Raw genomic sequence first — 20,338 nt, 5'->3', positions numbered from 1 at the left:
ACTGGGAAATCGTTAAAGAACGGCTCAGCTTACTCCAAGAATCATGAGATATGCTCCCATAAGTCCTGGTGACACACAGGTGGCTGCAGCACCACCAAGGACACAGTAACTTTGGGATGGCTTTGCAGTGTGGCTGCTCACTCACTCTAGAGTATTCAAGCTTCATACGATAGTCCAACCTTTTCAGTACTGTGGGCTGCATTTGTAGCTGTGTAGCACCTCCACAGGGAATGTACATAAACAAACTAGTGTCTTCCATGAGGCGTGACCTTGCATGTACAGTACATGGACGGTCATGTTGTGCAGAGGATGCCATTTTGCTCTACAAAATGGTGTCCAGGCAGCATGACCTTGCCTGGATCATATATATGTGAGGCCATGCTATGCTGAGGATGCCAATTTTGTACAGAAAAATGGTGCAGGGCTGGATGCTTTTGGGAGCCAGGCACAATCATCCTGAGGAATGGATCCTTCCCACTGGCGGCCAGTTGGGCCACCCCTCATTCTTACACTTCAGTATTTTACTTAAATATGTGCTTTAAAGGAGCAAATCACATCTGTGAATGTGTTTTGCCCACTGCAGGTAATGATTGTAACTGAAATGTTTAAAAAAAAAAAGTTTTTTCTCAGTTCATGTACTCAATACATTTGACAGTTTCCGTTTCCCTGTATAGGTAGTCAGTTTCCATTTTAATTCGTATGCGTGGAAAGAAACCATTAAAATTAGAAAGTGTAACTTAGAAACCACAAATATTGGCAGGGAAACTGAGGAGTAGGTGTAGCACAAAAAACCCAACCCACCTACCTGTAACCAATTTTTTAAAAACTAAGTAGATTTCTAGTTGACTCTTCCCCTTTAAGTAGTATGAATAAAAATCCTTTCCCCTCTCAATCAGGTTTCACATCCTTGCTCTCTCTAATGTTATAAAACCTACTAGTTTCTCCATCATCTACAGAATCTTCAATAGGCAACACCTGAATTTCTAATGTAAAAACACATTTTTAAACTCTTCAGGGCTTTTTTATACAATATAAAGAATCTGGTCTTGCACACTTTTTTCTTCATTTCCCCTTTTGTAGTTCACCTTTAATTCTGAATAGAAGTGAGATCAGTTGTCAGTTTCAGGAAGAAAAGTAGGGGGCCACCTCAAATTTCTGAGTCACTTACTGAGTGAATTCCACAGATCTCTTCTAACTGTCACTGAATGAAATTAAGTCCTATAATGTGAAAACTCTATACAAAATTCTATCCAAATTGATAAAAACAAAGAACCCCCTCCACCAAAACAAAATATCAACTTTTCAATCCACCTACTAGAATCAATGTAATTTAAAAAAAGACAAAAAAACCCAACACTAACTCTTAACTACTCTCTTCACAAATACGTCAGAGATTGGAAATAAAGACTAATTATATTAAGGAACAGAGGGGTTATAAAAAATACAATGTTTTGACATATGATTGACAAGAAAAACATACCATTTTCAATTTTGGTTTTTGGATGAGGTCCACTAAATGCTAAAAATTTTCCTGGAACAATCCAGTTGAAGTCACCATTTTCTACCCGCTATTGAGCATTTTAGGAGAGAAGAAAGGAAAACATTTTAAAATTCACACACAACTGTTTAAAATCTATTCCTGAATAATACTTTTTTTAAAAAACAACTATCCTCTGTACAGAAATCATAAGAGCAAAGCATTTCAGATGTAACTATTTGGCTCAGAAAATGGGAGAAACCAGCCATGTATGAAGCTATTTGCCAGAAATTTACATGATAGTATAGGTAATCTTAGAAAAGCCTGAAGATCTCTCCAAAGCATATAGGCAAACCTTTCTACGCCTGACCTAAGACATTTCTGCATTATCAAAGGCTATGGAAATCTGCCACATCATTAACAATGGCAAAAAAGGAATTAATAGTAAACAAATTAAGACAAATTAAGCTCTCAAAATAATAATTTCCTTTTTCCTTGTGAAAGTTGTAATCCATGTACTGGCATGTCTCTGATGGGTCAGTAAACAAACCAAACTATAAATCAATTAAGAGGATATTAAAGGGTGGAAGAGGGTTTTCTTTAAAAAACAAGGTTGCATGTTCCTCTAACACGAGAAACAGAAGTGTTCTGTTTATTTTCAAACTCAGGCTTCACAACTTATGTGTTAACCTGGAATTCTTCCACTGCTCACTCAACGGGCCAAATCTAAAAGCATCTTTGAGATACATAACCCAAGACTTCCCTAATATCTAAGGTTTCTTAAAAAAAATTACAGATGGATTCATTCCCCATTTGACAATGTAGTTGCTTTACACATGACATTTTTTGCAATCTCACTCTGTTTGCATGTTATATAAGATTTTTATATAATGTATGAGTAGATGATATATTCAGTAGACCAGCTCACCACCCCATATAAAATCTCGCCAAGTAAAAAGTTCTGATTATGTCCATCACTGTAGGTAATTTGTAAACTATTTGCCTGGCTACTCCATTACAACTGACTCCATGGTCCTCCCACACGTAAAACTTATGCTGAAGTAAATAGGAACATAAAGACTGGTGGCCTTACTTCTTACCCGGCAAACAGCAGAAACAAACAAATTTATACCAATGTCCATAACCTCAGTAGATTGAGCAGAATTTTATATAAGAATGTTTTTTACTTGATAATTCAGTGTTGTCAGCTGTATTCATGAATACTGAATTCTTTGTATTTAAAAAGGGACATCATCCATACCTCAATTTTTAACCTACCTGAACAAATATACAGCTGACAGGTAACTGGAGATAGCTGATAAGAACCTAAAATACCATTATAAATTCAGGATTTTCTGTTTAGTTCAATGAAAAGGGAACAATCTATAAGCCTGGACCTGTGTAGGACAATGAAGGAGAACTGGTTTCTACATCCATTATTCTTGCATATCTGTCCGTTTAAAATTACTCTTAAAACAACTCCCACATCTTACACTACAAGTCATCACATTTGTGACCATGCCAAAAATACATAAGTATTCACATTTTTAGCTTCACATACTGGAAGTATGTGGACTGAATAAATACACACAGCAGGTTAGTTTGTGTGCATGCTCAGAGTTTAAACTGGAGAAGTGCAAGTATAAAGGTAAGTTGCATTTGGTTATGAGAGAGTTGGGGAGAACTGGAGAAAGGAGAACACAGATACTTTTTAAATGGGCAAACCTGAAAGAATGCAAGAGGAGGAAATTGAAGAGGCTCCCAGATTCTCATTTCTTTAAGTAGGTCAAAATTAATCCAAGGCGGCAGTGTTCCTTTAAATAACATATTCCACATTCTCATTCTTCAAAAGTGAATAATCTCAAATGTAAACATTAACAAATAATGGAACACTCTGTACACACATTACTAGTTTATACTATTATGTACACACCCTGCTAGAAAAACTTGACTGGGCATGTACATATTCCCAAGAACCTTCTTTTTTCAATCAACCATCTTTTGTTTTTAGAACAACCATTTTACTACAACATACAAAGAGTAAACAGAATAATGATTACTTGCTCAACATAAAATATAGCAACTAGAACAAAAAATGCTGAGCAATGCAACAAAGGCTGCTGTCGTGGAGAACAAAATTGGTTTATCAGTCTATACACAATAGCACATTACTGTACTTAGAAAAACCTCTTTCAAAGATTTTTAAAATTCTGGGAACAGCTAGATGGTAGGAGGCATGGGAGAACTCAATTTGGTGAATGTTGAATGTTCAGTACTGAGTTCAACGTTTGTCTGTCATTTCACTTCCTGCAAACTAAAAACTCAATTAACTTTTCAATGGACATTCTTCTTGCCCATTTCCTACTGTCTCTTGTACTTCAGGGGGATCTTAACTCATATCACAGAATCATAGGACTGGAAGGGGGGAGGCATAGCTCAGTGGTTTGAGCATTGGCCTGCTAAACCCAGGGTTGTGAGTTCAATCCTTGAGGGGACCATTTAGGGAAGTGGGGATTGGTCCTGCTTTGAGCAGGGGGTTGGACTAGATGACCTCCTGAGGTCTCTTCCAACCCTAATAATCTGTGATTCTGTGAAGGGACTTCAAAAGATCATCTAGTCCAGTCCCTCGCACTCATGGAAGGACTAAGTATTATCTAGACCATCCCTGACAGGTGTTTGTCTAACCTGCTCTTAAAAACCTTCAAGGATGGAAATTCCACAACCTCTTTAGGCAATTTATTCCAGTGCTTAACCACCTTGACAGTTAGGAAGCTTATCCTAAAGTCCAACCTAAACCTCCCTTGCTGCAATTTAAGCCCATTGCGTCTTGTCCTATCCTCAGAGATTAAGACAAACAATTTTCCTCCCTCCTCCTTTTAACAACCTTTTATGTACATGAAAACGCTTATGTCCCCTCTCAGTATTCCCTTTTCCAGAATAATCAAAGCCATTTTTTTCAATCTTCCCTCATAGGTCATGTTTTCAGACCTTTAATCATTTTTGTTACTCTTCTCTGGTCTTTCCCCAATTTGTCCACATCTTTCCTGAAATGTGGTGCCCAAAACTGGACACAATACTCAAGCTGAAGCCTAATCAGCACAGAGCACAGTGGAAGAATTACTTTTTTGTCTTGTTTACAACACTCCTGCTAATACAGTTGACTCTTGTTGTCCACTATGGCCCCCATATCACTTTCTGTCGTACTCCTTCCTACGCAGTCATTTCCCATTTTGTATGTGTAAAACTGATTGTTCCTTCCAAAACGTAGTACTTGGCATTTGTCCTTATTGAATTTCATCCTGTTTACTTCAGATCATTTCTCCAGTTTGTCGAGAACATTTTGAATTATAATCTTATCCTCCAAAGCATTTGCAACCCCTCCCAGCTTGTTATTGTCCATAAACTTTAAAAAAGTATACTATCTAAATAATTGATGAAGATATTGAACAGAACTGGTCCCAGAACTGATCCCTGCGGGACCTCTCTCATTATGCTCTTCTAGCATGACTGTGAACCACCGCTAACTACTCTCTAGGAACGGTTTTCCAACCAGTTACGCACCCACCTTATAGTAGTTCCATCCAGGTTGCATTTCCCTAGTTTATGAGAACGTGATGCAAGACAGTATCCACAGGTTTACTAAAAAGTCAAGATATACCACATATACCACTTACCCCATCAACAAGGCTTGTTACCCTGTCAAAGAAAGCTATCAGGTTGGTTCGATGTGATTTGTTCTTAAGTAACAGTCAGCATGGATTTGTCATCACCTCATTATCTTCTAGATATTTTCAAACTGATTGCTTTATTATTTGCTGCATTACCTTTCTGGGTATAGAAGTTAAGCTGACTGGTCTGTAATTCCCTGGGTTGTCCTTATTTCACTTTTTATAGATGAAGACATCTAAGTTATCTAAGTAATTTTTAGCATGTTCTTTCCCTATTTTAGCCTCTGATCCTACCTCATTTTCACTTGCATTTACTACTTTAGATGTCCAATCATCACCAACCTTCTTGGTGAAAACCGAAACAAAGAAGTCATTAAGCACCTCTGCCATTTCCACATTTTCTGTTATTGTTCTTCCCCCACTCATTGAGTAACAGGCCTACCTTGTCCTTGGTTTTCCTCTTTCTTCTAATGTAGTTGTAGATTATGCCTCTAGCTAGTTTGATCTCATTTTGTGTCATGGTCTTTCTAATTTTATTTTTTATATTCATTCTTTGTAATTTAACCGAGTTTCCACTTTTTGTAGGACTCTTTTTTGAGTTTCAAATCATTGAAGATCTCCTGGTTAAGCCACGATGGTCTCTTGCCATACTTCCTATCTTTTCTACGCAGTGGGATAGTTTGCTCTTGCGCCCTTAATAACGTCTCTTTGAAAAACTGCCAACTGTCATCTTATCTCAAATAAATTAAACAGCTTTTTAACGGAGTCATAGAGACTTGTTTAAGTTAAGTACTTCTATAAATCTTTAGACTTATTTTATTTAAGCATGCTCAACTGCAGCACTACACTTAAAAAGGGACACCAGTGCCTCTGTGCTAGCCACATGAATGATTTTTGAAAATACAGAGAGTTTTCTAGAAATACATACAGTAGTACATCAGAGCACTGGAAAAATTTAAGTAAGGTGGCCTCTTTAATAAGCAATCTCCAGAAGAGATTTTGGTATGTATTCAATTTACTGTTGAATACACCACTGGTACATACACCACAGTTTTAATTTATACATTTACATTAGTCAGAATATCATGATAGACATACAGAAATAAAATCCCAAGTCCAACACTACAACTGATTTCTACTTATGCACGCATTCTAATTCATAGCATATGGCACTGCACATGCAAGTCTAACATACTTTGAGCAAAGCTAGAATTAAGAATTAAATATTGAGATATACAAACCTCATAGTGTTCATACTCATCCACATCAAATGTCTTAAAATCAAAAAATCCATGCTGAAAGGCCTAAAAAAAAAAATTTATTTTTTTTAAAAATAGTTTCTTACATAGGAGATTGATCATAATAGTCTATTGTCAGGTCTTTGTATTTGTAGCATGTTTGAGAATCAACAAAATAAAACTGCCTGAGTTTAAAATGTTTAAAAATCCAAAAGTTTATACTAGGAACACTGAAGCTTGCACATTTGAGCAAATCAGAAAACTCGGGACTTTAAATAACATTAAGGTACCACCTGCCACATAAATTCTACCCCCTTATACATATAAGTATGCTACAGCTTGTTTGTTTTTTTAAACTTTTTACTAAGGCAAAGCTATAATAAAATATGAACATACTACTTCGTACACTACTTATTCAGGATCAGGTTAATATTCAAAGAAGCTGACTATATATTCTGGTTTGCTGGCTGGGGAATCCTCCTCCCTTGAGGAAGCCTTTAATTACATTAACAGACACTACTTCTCAAATAATAAACTTGACGATTTTAAACTAATTACTTATTACTTTATATAGTGTATTGTGTAAGATGCACAATGATTGAGAACAAGATTACCTCACTCAGCACTTTTGGGAATAAATGACTTATGGAGTCTGACATACAAAGTAGAACATGAAGTACAAGGTTATAGAAAAATGTATATTATATTGGAGAAATAGTATACGAGTATATAATTAAAGATTATAATGTTTATGCAAATGGCATACAAAGGGTATGGTAGTGTATTCAACCTGTATTTTGGTATTCCCTAACTTAATTATGCAACTATAACATTTTCCAACTTTTTTTTTTTTTTTTTGGTGGTATATATAGTTCCTGAAGCACTGTGCGATTCTTCCAACTTTGCATTAAGTGTTTTTTTTCCTGGTTGATAATACTTAAGTCTATAATATCTTGTGAATGAAGAAAGACATGGCAGAGATTATCTGTGGGGAATACATGGTGTATAGTTCTGCAGTATGTTAGCATAAGTATTTATTCCAATGAAACAGATATATCCATCATGTTCTGAAAAACGTACGTTATGCAAAGTGTGCTTTGAGATTAAGGAGCGTTTAAACTAGTTTCTGCACTAGGTGAAAAATGCATTCTGTAATTCTACTATACAGAGCGCAATCTTTTAAAGGCAGAACAAAACAGTTTCTTCCAAATAAATAAAGCACGACAAGAATTTTGCTTTAGAGTAAAAGAGGAGAATTCAGCTTGAAATATTCTTGGCTTTGCAGGTCAGTGAGTTAGAAATTCAGTGCTGATCCCTATAACGGAACAAAGAAAAAACGTGATCTCTATATCCTTGCTGATAAACACACGTTCATTCCCATGCACTAGTGTAATTTCCTACATCTGGTTTTAGTCATCTCCCAGAGCTCTCAGTGAGATTTCCTACTGTTAGTGCTTTGTTAACTGGATGGACTTCTCCAACCAATGTGAAGAGTTCAAAAAACATTCAGCTTGCCTTTTGGTTTATTTTGAAGAAACTAATTTGCTTCAATACCCTTGCAGAACAATTAAGATTGTACATTTCTATTGGTAAACAATAGAAAATCTAAGATAAATCCTGCTCTCCTCCCTGAAGCAAGTGATCCCACTGAAGTCAGCAATGAGACAGAGGAGCAGAACTTGCTCCTATCTTGTGGTATAAGGTGACTAATTAAAGTCTCATAATATTTGGTGTGTCTCTTAAAACCCTACCTACCAGAGTCATGTGAATAGATGAGAACTCTCTACCCTCAGGGTTGTGAAGAAAAGCTTAAAACATGACCCAAGAGTATCCTACCAGTCCAAAAATCAGAAGATAAATAAACCCCTCAAATATATATATTTGTAATAATCTCACTTTTAGGACAATCTCCTGATTTTAGGGGACCTGACTCGTGTTTTTTTAATTTTTGGTGCTGACAATCCTGTCATGTGTTTTTTAGAAAATACTTATTTCTTCGGTCCCATGCATCATCACTGTACACTGAATCCCTAGTAGAAATATTACAAAGAACACTTACCTATACATTTGACTTTTTTTTTTTTTTTTATTTAAAAAAAACTAGTTTCCTTGATAAAAGGTTGACACAAAAATTATAAAGTGAAAGTCCAGTTTGGAAACCATAAATTGAAAATGAAGAAATACTCAAGTCAAATTGCTGTATAATGGTACAACAAAAACTAAGCAAGTTATTAAAATTGCATTACCATTTTCCTTTTTCAACAGTTTTGGAAAGGCTGGGAAGATATATCAAATCATAAAACTCACTGTTCCAAGAATTTTATTTAGTTCAGGTCATAAAGATAATACTTGTAATAAAACTGGATTAAGCATTGTTAAATTCTCTCACCATCATTTGCAAATACTGTGTTAAAGATAGTATTTTTGAAATATCAGTTAGATTAAATAATTTTAATTAAATCTTAAGTCTATTTTCTCAATAAAGTAAGGATACTGACCTAAGTTATTCCTTTGTACCAATTTTTAATTTGAGCCAACTAATTGTTACAGAAACATTTCCACACAGAAGAGGTTTGGTGGACATACAAGTTCCTACACATCAAATGATCTTCAGAAGTCCGTGAAACTCAGGTGGTGGCCAACTAATAAATTAGTAGTTTAATACTTTCTCCTACTCTCTGCATTTAAAGGAAGCACTCATGCTTTCAAGTTTTGTGGCAGGGTATGACTCTTTCCCAGAAAATTAAAAACAAAAAAGCAAACCAAACCACCAAAAAAACCAACCAACCAAAACAAAAAACCATCACCAGATTTCTAGGTAATGTTTGTTTGTTTGTTTGTTTTTAAAGAATCATTGTATTTTACAGTAAGGAAACGTGATATTACCTTTTTTATTCCCTGCAAGCAATCCAGGATTGTGAGATTGTATGTGCAGTTCCCAAATGAGGCATCCCTAAAAATTTAATACAAATTAACATAAACACGTACCGGACAAAAGTCAGTCAGTCAAGAAAAGGCATAATCACAGCAGCATTATTACATCCATTTATTTCATAGTTATTCAATTCTCATATGAAAGCTCAATCTAGTTAGCAGAAAACATCACTTACACTTACAAATATGAATATGACAAATATCTTTTCCCCACACTGAGTAACTCAATTTCTAGTAACCAATGTTTAAATTATCTTTAAAAAAATAAAAAAAATTCTTTCATCGCAGCAGTAATACATTTTCAGGAAACACACAGTACTGCCTTGTGATAGATTAATTATCTTTGTTACATATGCAGCAGTGCTTAGCAGCCTCAAAAAAAAAAAAAAAAAAAAAAAAAAAAAAAAAAAAAAAAAAAGCTTTAGTGCAGCATGTGCAAGAACAGCAGCAGTCTTGACAACAAACAAATGCATAACAGAAATCAGAAACAAATCTTAATTTCTGTTTTTAAGCAACCCAGATACCCTCAGGAAGAAGGGTAAAGATGACCAATTGGCATTTCTTCTGAAATCAATTGCACTTAAATATGTCACTGTAGATACGGTTAACAATTATCTTGATACACAATGTAACTTTACCAATATGGTAAAAATGTAGTTTCTCTTAGTGACATGAAATTATATTCAATACCAAGCCAGATATTTAAAAAAAACCAAACCCCCAAACACAAAATGAGTATTATTCAAAAGTTACACTGAATGCACTCGTAAAAATTGCCAGGCAGAAGTGAAAATATTTTTTTAAACTGTTCAACAGTTTCATGGAACATGTACTTCATAAATGGTTTCCCATCTTAATACTTTGAGACAACTTACTTTTCCATAATGAACACAAACAGGAAGAAATAAAAAGCTTTTCAAAATGCAGCCATAGTTTAACAAACATTTTTCCATAGACATACTGCCAAAACATTAATACAACCTGTTCTAACTTGGAAAGTTTCACACTATTCACCCTGTAGAACCAAGAGACCACTATAGAAGTGTAGATGTGTAGTACATGATTTTTGCATTGTGAGAACATATATGCATCTCTAATTTGCATATGAAATGCTCAATCTGATGTACTGATTTTTATCTTAACTGACAGTAATACATGAAGGCAGGGGTAAGGAGGGAATTTGGTCCACTGCTTATTTTACTAAATTAATGTTTCTGTCTATCTGTTAATTATCTGCAATTTTGTAATGCTGCATGACTTAGAGCACTTGGGGAAATCAACTGTCAGAAAAAAAACAGGAACTACAAATAACCTTGCCACATTCGGAGCTAAACCCACCTCTTTCCCACATTAGTATCCTCATTGTCCAGCCACACTGAAGAAAGACAGGAGGCACTGGATGTGGTTTAACTAGGTGGCAACTTTATTCACTTAAAATATCTATTGTACAGTGCAGGTCCCTCAACCAAGTCCAGCTACTGCATTGCTGGGACCCTCGTAAGAGAGTTAAGGGGGCTAGAAAAAGAGGGGGGGCTGGTTATCCCTTGTAGCAGACTTAAGACCCCCAAAACTCCACTTCTTCATCTCCCTTAGAGATGTTTTCCTTTAAATCATTTTCCAATATATTTTATCCAATTACCAAGTCCCTTCCATAATGACACTACACTCTAAACCCCCTTCCCCTACCCCAAACCCACAGTGGGGAAAGCGAAAAACTCACTCCTTGGCCAATCTGCAGTGGGGGACATTTTTTTTCCTCCAGTCTCTGAGGAAAAAGGGGTAACTAGAATAATGCCCACTGTGGGTCATGAAGGAACCCAGGATTTTTTTTCAGATTTCATGGATCGGTGCTGTGGGTGCTGCCAGCCTGATCCAGATAAAAGATGGCTTCTCTGGAACTGCTCAGGGTATAAATGACCTGACTTACAGTCAGCTGGAAGGACAGTGGACTTTCCCTGCCCCACAATGACCACTTGGGTCAGCCGCTTCCTGCTCCTACTGGGTAAACTTTTCCCCTGCTGGTACCAGTAACAACCCACTGCATACAGCTTTGGTGAGCATATTCTCCTAGGCTCATTCTCATAAGGGATTATAAAGGAAGTAACCATTTGCCTCAGTCATACTTGCACCAGGTCAATATAACTGATCAATATAAATGTCTTAAATCAGAACATCCATAGATAGGTAAGATGAAACATTTAGAAGAGACATTCAGATACTTCAGGACAGCATTAACCTGTCTGACGTTAGATGATCTTCCCTATAGACAGGTTGTCCCCTAACTGTTCACCAAAGAGGACTGTCGCACCCTTTTCTGAATCATAGGGCTGGAAGGGACCTCGAGAGGTCATTTAGTCCAGTCTTCTGCACTCATGGCAGGACTAAGTATTATCTGGATCATCCTTGACAAGTGTTTGTCTAACCTACTGTTAATCTCCAAGGATGGAGATTCCCACAACCTCCCTAGGCAATTTATTCCAGTGCTTAACCACCCTGACAATTAGGACATTTTTCTACTAATGTCCAACCTAAACTGCCTTTGCTGCAATTTAAGCCTATTGCCGCTTGTCCTATCCTCAGAGGTTAAGAACAATAATTTTCCTCCCTCCTCTTTGTAACAACCTTTTATGTACTTGAAAACTCTTATGTCCCCTCTCAGTCCTCTCTTTTCCAGACTAAACAAACTCAATTTTTTCTATCTTCCCTCATAGGTCATTTTTTCTAGACCTTTAATCATTTTTGTTACTCTTCTCTGGACTTTCTCCAATTTATCCACATCTTTCCTGAAATGTTGCACCCCAACTGGACACAATACTCCAGCTGAGGTATAATTAGCAAGGAGTAGAGCAGAAAAATTACTTCGTGTGTCTTGCTTACAACACTCCTGCTAATACATCCCAGAATTATGTTCGCTTTTTTGGCAACAGTGTTACCCTGCTGATTCATATTTAGCTTGTTGTCCACTATGAACTCCTGATCCATTTCCGCAGTACTCCTTCTTAGGCAGTCATTTTCCATTTTGTATGTGTGCAACCGATTGTTCCTTCTGAAGTGGAGTACTTTGCATTTATCTATCCCACCATCAACCTCAGCCTGGATCGGTCCACACAAGAGATCCACTTCCTGGACACCACAGTGCAAATAAGCGATGGTCACATAAACATCACCCTATACTGAAAACCCCTACTGACTGCTATACTTACCTACATGCCTCCAGCTTCCATTCAGGACACATCACACGATCCACTGTCTACAGCCAAGCCCTAAGAGGCAACGGAATTTGCTCCAATACCTCAAACAGAGACAAACACCTACAAGATCTCTATCAAGCATTCTTAAAACTACAATACCAACCTGGGGAAGTGAGGAAACAGACTGACAGAGTGAGATAGGTACGCAGAAGTCACCTACTACAGGACAGGCGTGTGATGAGGTGGGGGGTTTTCTTGGGGTTTTCTGTGTTTTCCAATGGTTTGCATGCACAGGGGGTGGGACTCAGTGTCCCCAGGTGTTACTGATTTAACGAGAGGAGAGGGAGTGTGTTGTTACAGAGGACCGGAGAGGGAACTCGGGACCCTGGCCGATGGCCTGGAAGATGGAGACCCCAGCGACTGGTGACCTGGAGACCTGGCTCAGGAGACACAGCCGGTTCTGGCCAGTGGGAGGACAATAGGCTGTGAAGAGAGGACCCCAGTGACCTGACCAGCCGGTTCTAGTCAGAGGAGGGCTGAGAGGAGAGGAGACTCAGGCCTTCCTGTTTACAACCCTGTTTACCTGGTGAGAAGACAATGGACAGAGGCAGAGTTTGGGGCTGGGGATATCGGAGGCCCAGCTGGGAAGCAAGGGGGTTCTGGGCTGGAGAGGGGGAGCAAGCAGAGCCCACCGGGATGCAGGGAGACTGGGATGTGCTGGGCTGAAGGAGGCCAGGCTTGAGGCCCTGAGAGTTTCCCGTGCTGTGTTCAAATCTCAATAAACCCTCTTGTTTTAAGCTCGCTGAGTCACTCTGGTCTAGAGAACAGGGTTGGATCAACCCCTTTGGGGGTGAGGAGGCCCGGGGGGTCCAGAGCACGTGGACTCCCTGAGGGGGCCCACGGCAAGAGACAGACGTGCTAAGGCTCAGAGAGGTACGGCTCCAGGAGGTGGAGGGGCCTGACCCCAAAGAGAGAGTGGACCTCCGAGAAGGGCTGTCACACCGAAAGGGGCACCCCCCACAGACTGCACGGGGCCTAGAGTGGGCACCATCTGTGAGTCCGTGACAAGGCCCAACAAGGAAAACAACAGAACACCACTGACCACCACGTACAGCTCCCAGCTAAAACGTCTCCAGCACATCATCAACGATCTACAACCTATCCTGGAAAACAATCCCCCCCACTCTCAAAGGCCTTGGGAGGTAGGCCAGTCTTTGCTTACAGACAGCCGCCCAACCTGAAGCAAATACTCCCCAGCAACTACACACCACACCACAGAAACACTAAGCTAGGAACCAATCCCTGTAACAAACCCTGTTAGCTTCTCTGTCCCCAAATCTACTCCAGCGACACCATCATAGGACACAACCACACCATCAGAGGCTCATTCACGTGCACATATACTAATTTGATATATACCATCATGTGCCAGCAATGCCTCTCTGCTATGTACACTGGAAAAACCAGACAGTCTCTACATAAAAGGATAAATGGACACAAATCAGACGACATCAGGAATGGTAACATACAAAAGCCAGCAGGAGAACACTTCAATCTCCCTGGACACTCAATAACAGATTTAAAAGTAGCCCTTCTTCACCAAAAAAACTTCAAACAGACTTCAAAGAGAAACTGCTGAGCTACAATTCATTTGCAAACTTAACACCATCGATTTGGGCTTGAATAGGGACTGGGAGTGGCTGGCTCACTACAAAGGCAATTTTCTCTCTCTTGGTATTGACATAAGAATAAGAACATAAGAATGGCCCTACTAGATCAGACCAAAGGTCCATCTAGTCCAGTATCCTGTCTTCCGACAGTGGCCAGGGCCAGGTGCTCCAGAGGGAATGAATAGAACAGATAATCAAGTGATCCCTCCCTTGTCGCTCATTCACAGCTTCTGGCAAACAGAGGCTAGGGACACCATTCCTGTCACTCTGGCTAATAGCCATTGACGGGCCTACCCTCCATGAATTTATCTAGATCTTTTTTGAACCCTGTTATGGTCCTGGCTTTCACAATATCCTCTGGCAAGGAGTTCCACAGGTTGACTGTGCATTGTGTGAAGAAATACTTACTTTTACTTGTTTTAAACCTGTCTATTAATTTCATTTGTTATGAGAAATAGTAAGTAATGCTTCCTTATCTACACCAGTGATTTTATAGACCTCAATCATATCTCCCCTTAGCCGTGTCTTTTCCAAGCTGAAAAGTCCCAGTTTTATTAATATCTCCTCATATGAAAGCCGTTCCATACCCCTAATAGGTTTTTTTTTTTTTTGCCTTTCTGAACCTTTTCCAATTCCAATATATCTTTTTTGAGATGGGGCAACCACATCTGCACACAGTATTCATCATGTGGGCATACTATGGATTTATATAGCGGCAACATGATATTTTCTGTCCTTCTTTCTATCCTCTTCTTAATTATTCCCAGCATTCTGTTCGCCCTTTTTTTTTTTTTTTTTTTTTTTTAAAAATTACAGCTGCTGCACATTGAGTGGATGTTTTCAGAGAACTATCCAGTGGTAATAGCTAATTTAGACCCCATCATTTTATATGTAAACATTTTAACTGATACTTTCTTATCAATTATCGGGAGTGGACAACATCCACCCTGATTAAATTGGCCTTCAACATTGGTTCTCCACTTGTAAGGAGACGCAGTTCTCTTCATGTACCAATATATATTTATGCCTGTATTGGTAATTTTCACTCCATGCATCTGAAGTGGTGGGTTTTTTAACCGACAAAAGCTTATGCCCAAATAAATCTGTTAGTCTTTAAGGTGTCACTGAACTCATTGTTTTTGTGGATACAGACTAACGTGACTACCCCTCTGATACTTGCAGTTGTCGGTATTGAATTTTGTCCTATTTACTTCAGACCATTTCTCATTTGTCAAGATCATTTTGAATTATAATTCTATCCTCCAAAGCACTTGCAACCCCTCCCACCTTGGTATCATCTGCAAATTTTTAAAGTGTACTCTCTATAACATTATCTAAATCACTGATGAAGATATTGACCAGAACTGATCCCTGAGGGCTCCCACTTGTTATGCCCTTCCAGCATGAATGTGAACCACTGATAACTATTCTGTGGGAATGGTTTTCCAACCAGTTATGCACCCACCTTATAGTAGCTGCATCTAGGTTGCATTTCCCTAGTTTGTGTACTAGTCTCTAATTGAGACAGAATAACTGACTACAGGGGAGGCAACCTATGGCACGCGTACCAAAGGCAGCATGCGAGCTGATTTTCAGTGGTACTCACACTGCCTGGGTCCTGGCCACCAGTCCGGGGGCTCTGCATTTTAATTTTAAATGAAGCTTCTTAAACATTTTAAATACCTTATTTACTTTACATACAATAGTTTAGTTATATATTATTATAGACTTATAGAAAGAGACCTTTTAAAAACATTAAAATGTATTACTGGCACATGAAACCTTGAATTAGAGTGAATAAATGAAGACTCGGCACACCACTCTTGAAAGGTTGACAACTCCTGGACTAGAAAGTCCTCTGGTCTGTCTTATCTGGTAAGGCAATTCCTATGGTCCTAATTAAGTCTGATGTGTCAGAAAATACAGAACAAAAACAGTTACAGCAAGCCTTGATTGCACATCATAAAACAAACAGTGTAGCTTCCCTTTTTAGCTGGCTAGTACAGTATTTTCTATATACACATTTTCATGTTTTAAGAGAAGAATATGTATTTTCACCAGAAGGAAATATATTTAGTTGCAATTATAATGGCAGGTGTTGTCTTTGGGGAAAGGTTTACTCAAGAAAAGTACAAATGACAGACTGCTTTGTGCTGCATTACAAGTGAGTTGCTTTTTATAATCTAATGACAAATATGAAGTTAAACATAAAAAGTATGTTTATTTGAAATAAGTTTTGGCATGGGAAAAACTGAATTTGAATAATTTCACTGTTACTTTAAAAATATTTAACAACAAATTCATTTAAAAATTTCAAGTTTTCTCAACAAAAATCAAAATATCCTCTTGATAAGCTTCAAAATACACAGAAAATAATGAATTTTGTTATATAAAAGAAGGAGATACAATTTTGAAGGGGCTAAAATGCATAAAAAAGTAGTTTGGAGAAAATAAACGCAAGTGTATTTTAGTACTATGTCTGTTGAGACACAGAATGAATAGGAACACACATATGAATATATAAAAAACCAACAACAAAGAAACACCCTGAACAGAATAGCGATAATAGAAAATTTATTATACATGGAGAAGGTAATTAAGTGGCAAAGTTATGAGAAAAGGATAAAGTGTTTTTGTAAAGCGTTTACAGAACTATGTAATGAACAGTGGTGATTAGACTTGTTTTGTATGAGTTATTATACTACAAATTGTGCACATAACTTTTTTTTTTATTTACACTATTCCAAAACATTCAATTGCAATTAGCATATAATTCTGGCTGTATTAGTATGTGTACAATAACCAACTACTCCTCCAGCTGATAAGCCATCAGATACTGTGGCAGAGGCACTGAATTAATGCTTTATTTTTAAGAATCCATTGTGCATCAAGGAAGTGTCATGACAGCTGATTTGGCTAACTGTAGAAACCCAAATAATTTGCCTGTTATATTCATCAAAGCATTAAAATGTAAGAATTTACTTTATCTCATTACTTATGTCAGCTCACATAAAAATCAACAGCTCTTGTGTATTTGTAGATGAAATGCATGCAGTAATGAAATGTGACAACTGAGCAAGTTTAACGAAGTTACTTTTCTTTGTTTCATTTTACAAAAAAATCATCATCCTATCAACATAAGCGAAAACATATTTCAAGCAATAGTTGTATGAGGGTAGATTTTCATTAACTACAATTAAGCACCATGCTCAATCTAAAGATTCAATTCCTAAACAGTCATAAGAGAGTGTTCACTGGAATAAAAATGTTTAAATTACTCACAGCCTGACAATGAAATGATGAGAGAAAGAACAGGAGAAAGCTAGGATCAAAGATCAAAATGGAGAGTGCAAAACTAATAGCCACCATGCATCTCATACCTGTGACAGGTGAGAAACACTAAGCAATCCTGTCAGAAAACAGGAGTTGGAATATTTCCTGGTTTTCATACACACGATAAGGGGAGATATAAATAATCTGCCTTCTTAACAACCCAGACAACCAGATGAAGCAGTGAAAAGTATGAACTCTGGAGAGCTACTTGAACTACGGATAGATAAAAAAATCATGACGCTACCTCCCTATTAACTAAATAACCACACACAGTCAATTATTTCTATTAATTGCTATTAGAAGATGTATTTTAATATAAATGAATATAGCTCTGTACAGGGATAACTTCTGTCTCTTTCAATTTTTATAGAAATAAAAAAAATTGTCCATTTGGAACTTGGAAATCCTTTATTTTAAACCATCAAATTTATTTAGACAAATTGACAAATGAAAGGAATGGCTTGATGGTCTAAATCACAGGATGAAACTAACCAGCTTCCCTGGAACATGAATTTCAGATCCCAACAGGGTCAACCCATCCTTCTCCTTTTGAGACAACTTAGTTAAGTTGAGTACCAAGCAACTCTGTGGGGATCTTGCAGACGTAATCTTAAAGACAGAAATCTTGAATGCTCTCATGGACTTTAAAGATTCTGAGGCAGTTTTCATGAAAATGAAACTGGACAGTGCAACTTGAATGTCTATTTCTATCTAATAATATTCTATTGTTATAAGTAACAAGATGACTAATCGAAAAGTCACAGAAAAAAATATTTTCAGTTAGTTTACCTTGTATATTTGACCATGTTTCTGTGTACCCGTATTGCTACATGAGTCAGAAACCTGGACCTTCTTACAGGCAAATCTGGAGCCACTTGAGGCATTCCATATGCACTGTCAGCACCAAATCCTGAGCATAAAGTATTTTGACTTTGTCTGAAGAGTCATAATCTCAAAGATTTCAGTAACTCGTATTCAAAAGCAGCACTATATGCTCTTTGGCCATATTGCCTAGAAGGACAAAAACACCTCTGCACACAGTGCTCTGAAACGCTCCATTGATACATGAAGTGCATCCTCTGTGACCTTAGCTGGCAACACCCCTGGGACCACCCCACAGATTTCTGGATGCACATGATAGAGCCAGATTTGAGAACTTCACTGCATGATGCTGGTGCAGTGGTCCTTAGTAGACTATGGATGTTTGTTGATTTCTGTGTAGTCCATTTTACTGTTTTGTTGATGTCCCACTGTACTTCCTGTCTCATGCACTAATATACCACCATTGCTGGTACATACTGATCAGGGGGGAGCTAGTTTGTATGCTTTTCCCCTGGTTCTGCAAGAAGACATTCACCAGTAACAGTAGCAGCAGAGATGTAAACTAAACAGAGAGGAAGGCATATAGAGAAACAGCAGGCAGGCACGTGGACAAATGAGAAGGATTAAGAGTGTATCTCAAGTAGGTGTGTTGGAATTACTCCTAGGCCCATTCCAAATATCAGCAAGAAAGTAGAAAAATGTGTGTTTAAAATATTTTAAAAGAATTTTTTAAAAAGAAGTTTCAGGGCATGCTATTTAAAGATGTTTTGTCACAATTTAGTTATTCAAAAATAAGTTAATTTATAAAAAAAGCAAGTTTCCAGCATCTATTATTTCTGTTGGGGTTTTTTAGGCCCTTATCTTGCAAACACTTAGTTTCATGCTTAACGTAAAACTAAACAAACAAACAAACAAACATTTTCAGACTTAAGACCTTATTTTTATTCTGGTGGACCCAATAAAGATTGGGACTAGTTGTTAGTACAATGTATAGCCGGTGCTACCAGCTCCGATTGTTATTAAAGTTGCCTGACACTTTCCATTATGAAGACTCTGTTTTCAGTTGCTTATAACTTTGCCAAACTTCAACTGTTTGGTCAGAAACTTTCCTTGCAGGGAGTCTGCATCAGACTGATTTTAACTTAAGTCAAAGTGGGTGAGCCATTTTTTGAGAACAAGGCTGTTTTTCAGTATTAAAAAAAATGTTGGCAGTGTTTTCCTTGGAAAGCTCTATCTCCCTCCATCATTTGGAGCAAAGATTTGAAATTTGGAAAAGGGTGATCTTTGTATCAGGGGTGTGCCTTTTGCTGCGCCATTAAGAATCTGTCCAAATTTGGTCAAGTTATAAGCCTTTGAAAAATTGCTGTTCACACGTGCTCAGACTTGTTTCACTTTTAGCAGCTAAGATGTTAGATAATTCTGCCCTAAGTAAGCATGCTCAAGCCTCTCACTGCTTGTAGTGCTGAGCAGACTGCACATGTGCTATCCTCAGAGTAACTGAGAATGCTGCACCTCAGGCCTACAGGGCTTAAGCTGGACTTTCCATGTAACGGCTGTTCCAGAGTAGAGTGGGGCTGAACACTGGAACTGAGAACAGGGAGCTACTCTCTCGTATGCTCTGTGTCCTTCCCCCCTTCTTGCTGGCACCCAGGCCACTGGCCATGAAAACTGGCCATACTGGTTTTATTGACTGACTAAAAAAAAAAAAAAAGATAGTGGGGAAAAATGAGATTTTGTTCTAATAATTAGACTAAGTGGAATTTGAGTTGTACATGTGGCTTCCTTTTTGTTGCCCTAATACTGGATTACACAGCAGTGTAGGGGTCGGCTATAATATCATGGGTTTTTTCAAGCTTGTCTTCCTTGGTATAGTAGATCATACTTAGTTTCAAGACTGGTTTTATTGGCACTTTGTTACTGTGAAAGGGATACACAGTGCTGCTATGGCTTGGTTAATAGTAAATCTCAGAGACACTTATTCTAAATCTCCTGGGCTTGACAGAAC

General features: G+C 37.8%; 1 protein-coding gene across 3 annotated transcripts in view; it reads right to left on the bottom strand.

The window, feature by feature from the left end:
* CDC14A (cell division cycle 14A) overlaps window positions 1-20,338 on the bottom strand; it is a 120,632-nt gene that overhangs the window by 50,610 nt on the left and 49,684 nt on the right. For all 3 annotated transcript variants that reach the window (XM_050962359.1, XM_050962360.1, XM_050962361.1), the window contains exons 6-8: window positions 9,270-9,336; window positions 6,387-6,449; window positions 1,481-1,568 (exon numbers count right to left, since the gene is read on the bottom strand). In XM_050962359.1, the coding sequence (XP_050818316.1) occupies window positions 1,481-1,568; window positions 6,387-6,449; window positions 9,270-9,336 (218 nt within the window). The remainder of the gene's footprint in view (window positions 1-1,480; window positions 1,569-6,386; window positions 6,450-9,269; window positions 9,337-20,338) is intronic.

Source organism: Gopherus flavomarginatus, chromosome 7 (genome assembly GCF_025201925.1).
Source record: "Gopherus flavomarginatus isolate rGopFla2 chromosome 7, rGopFla2.mat.asm, whole genome shotgun sequence".
Lineage (NCBI taxonomy): Eukaryota > Metazoa > Chordata > Testudines > Testudinidae > Gopherus > Gopherus flavomarginatus.
The sequence above is the reverse complement of the archived record's forward strand: the minus strand, read 5'-3'. Positions and strand labels throughout refer to the sequence as shown.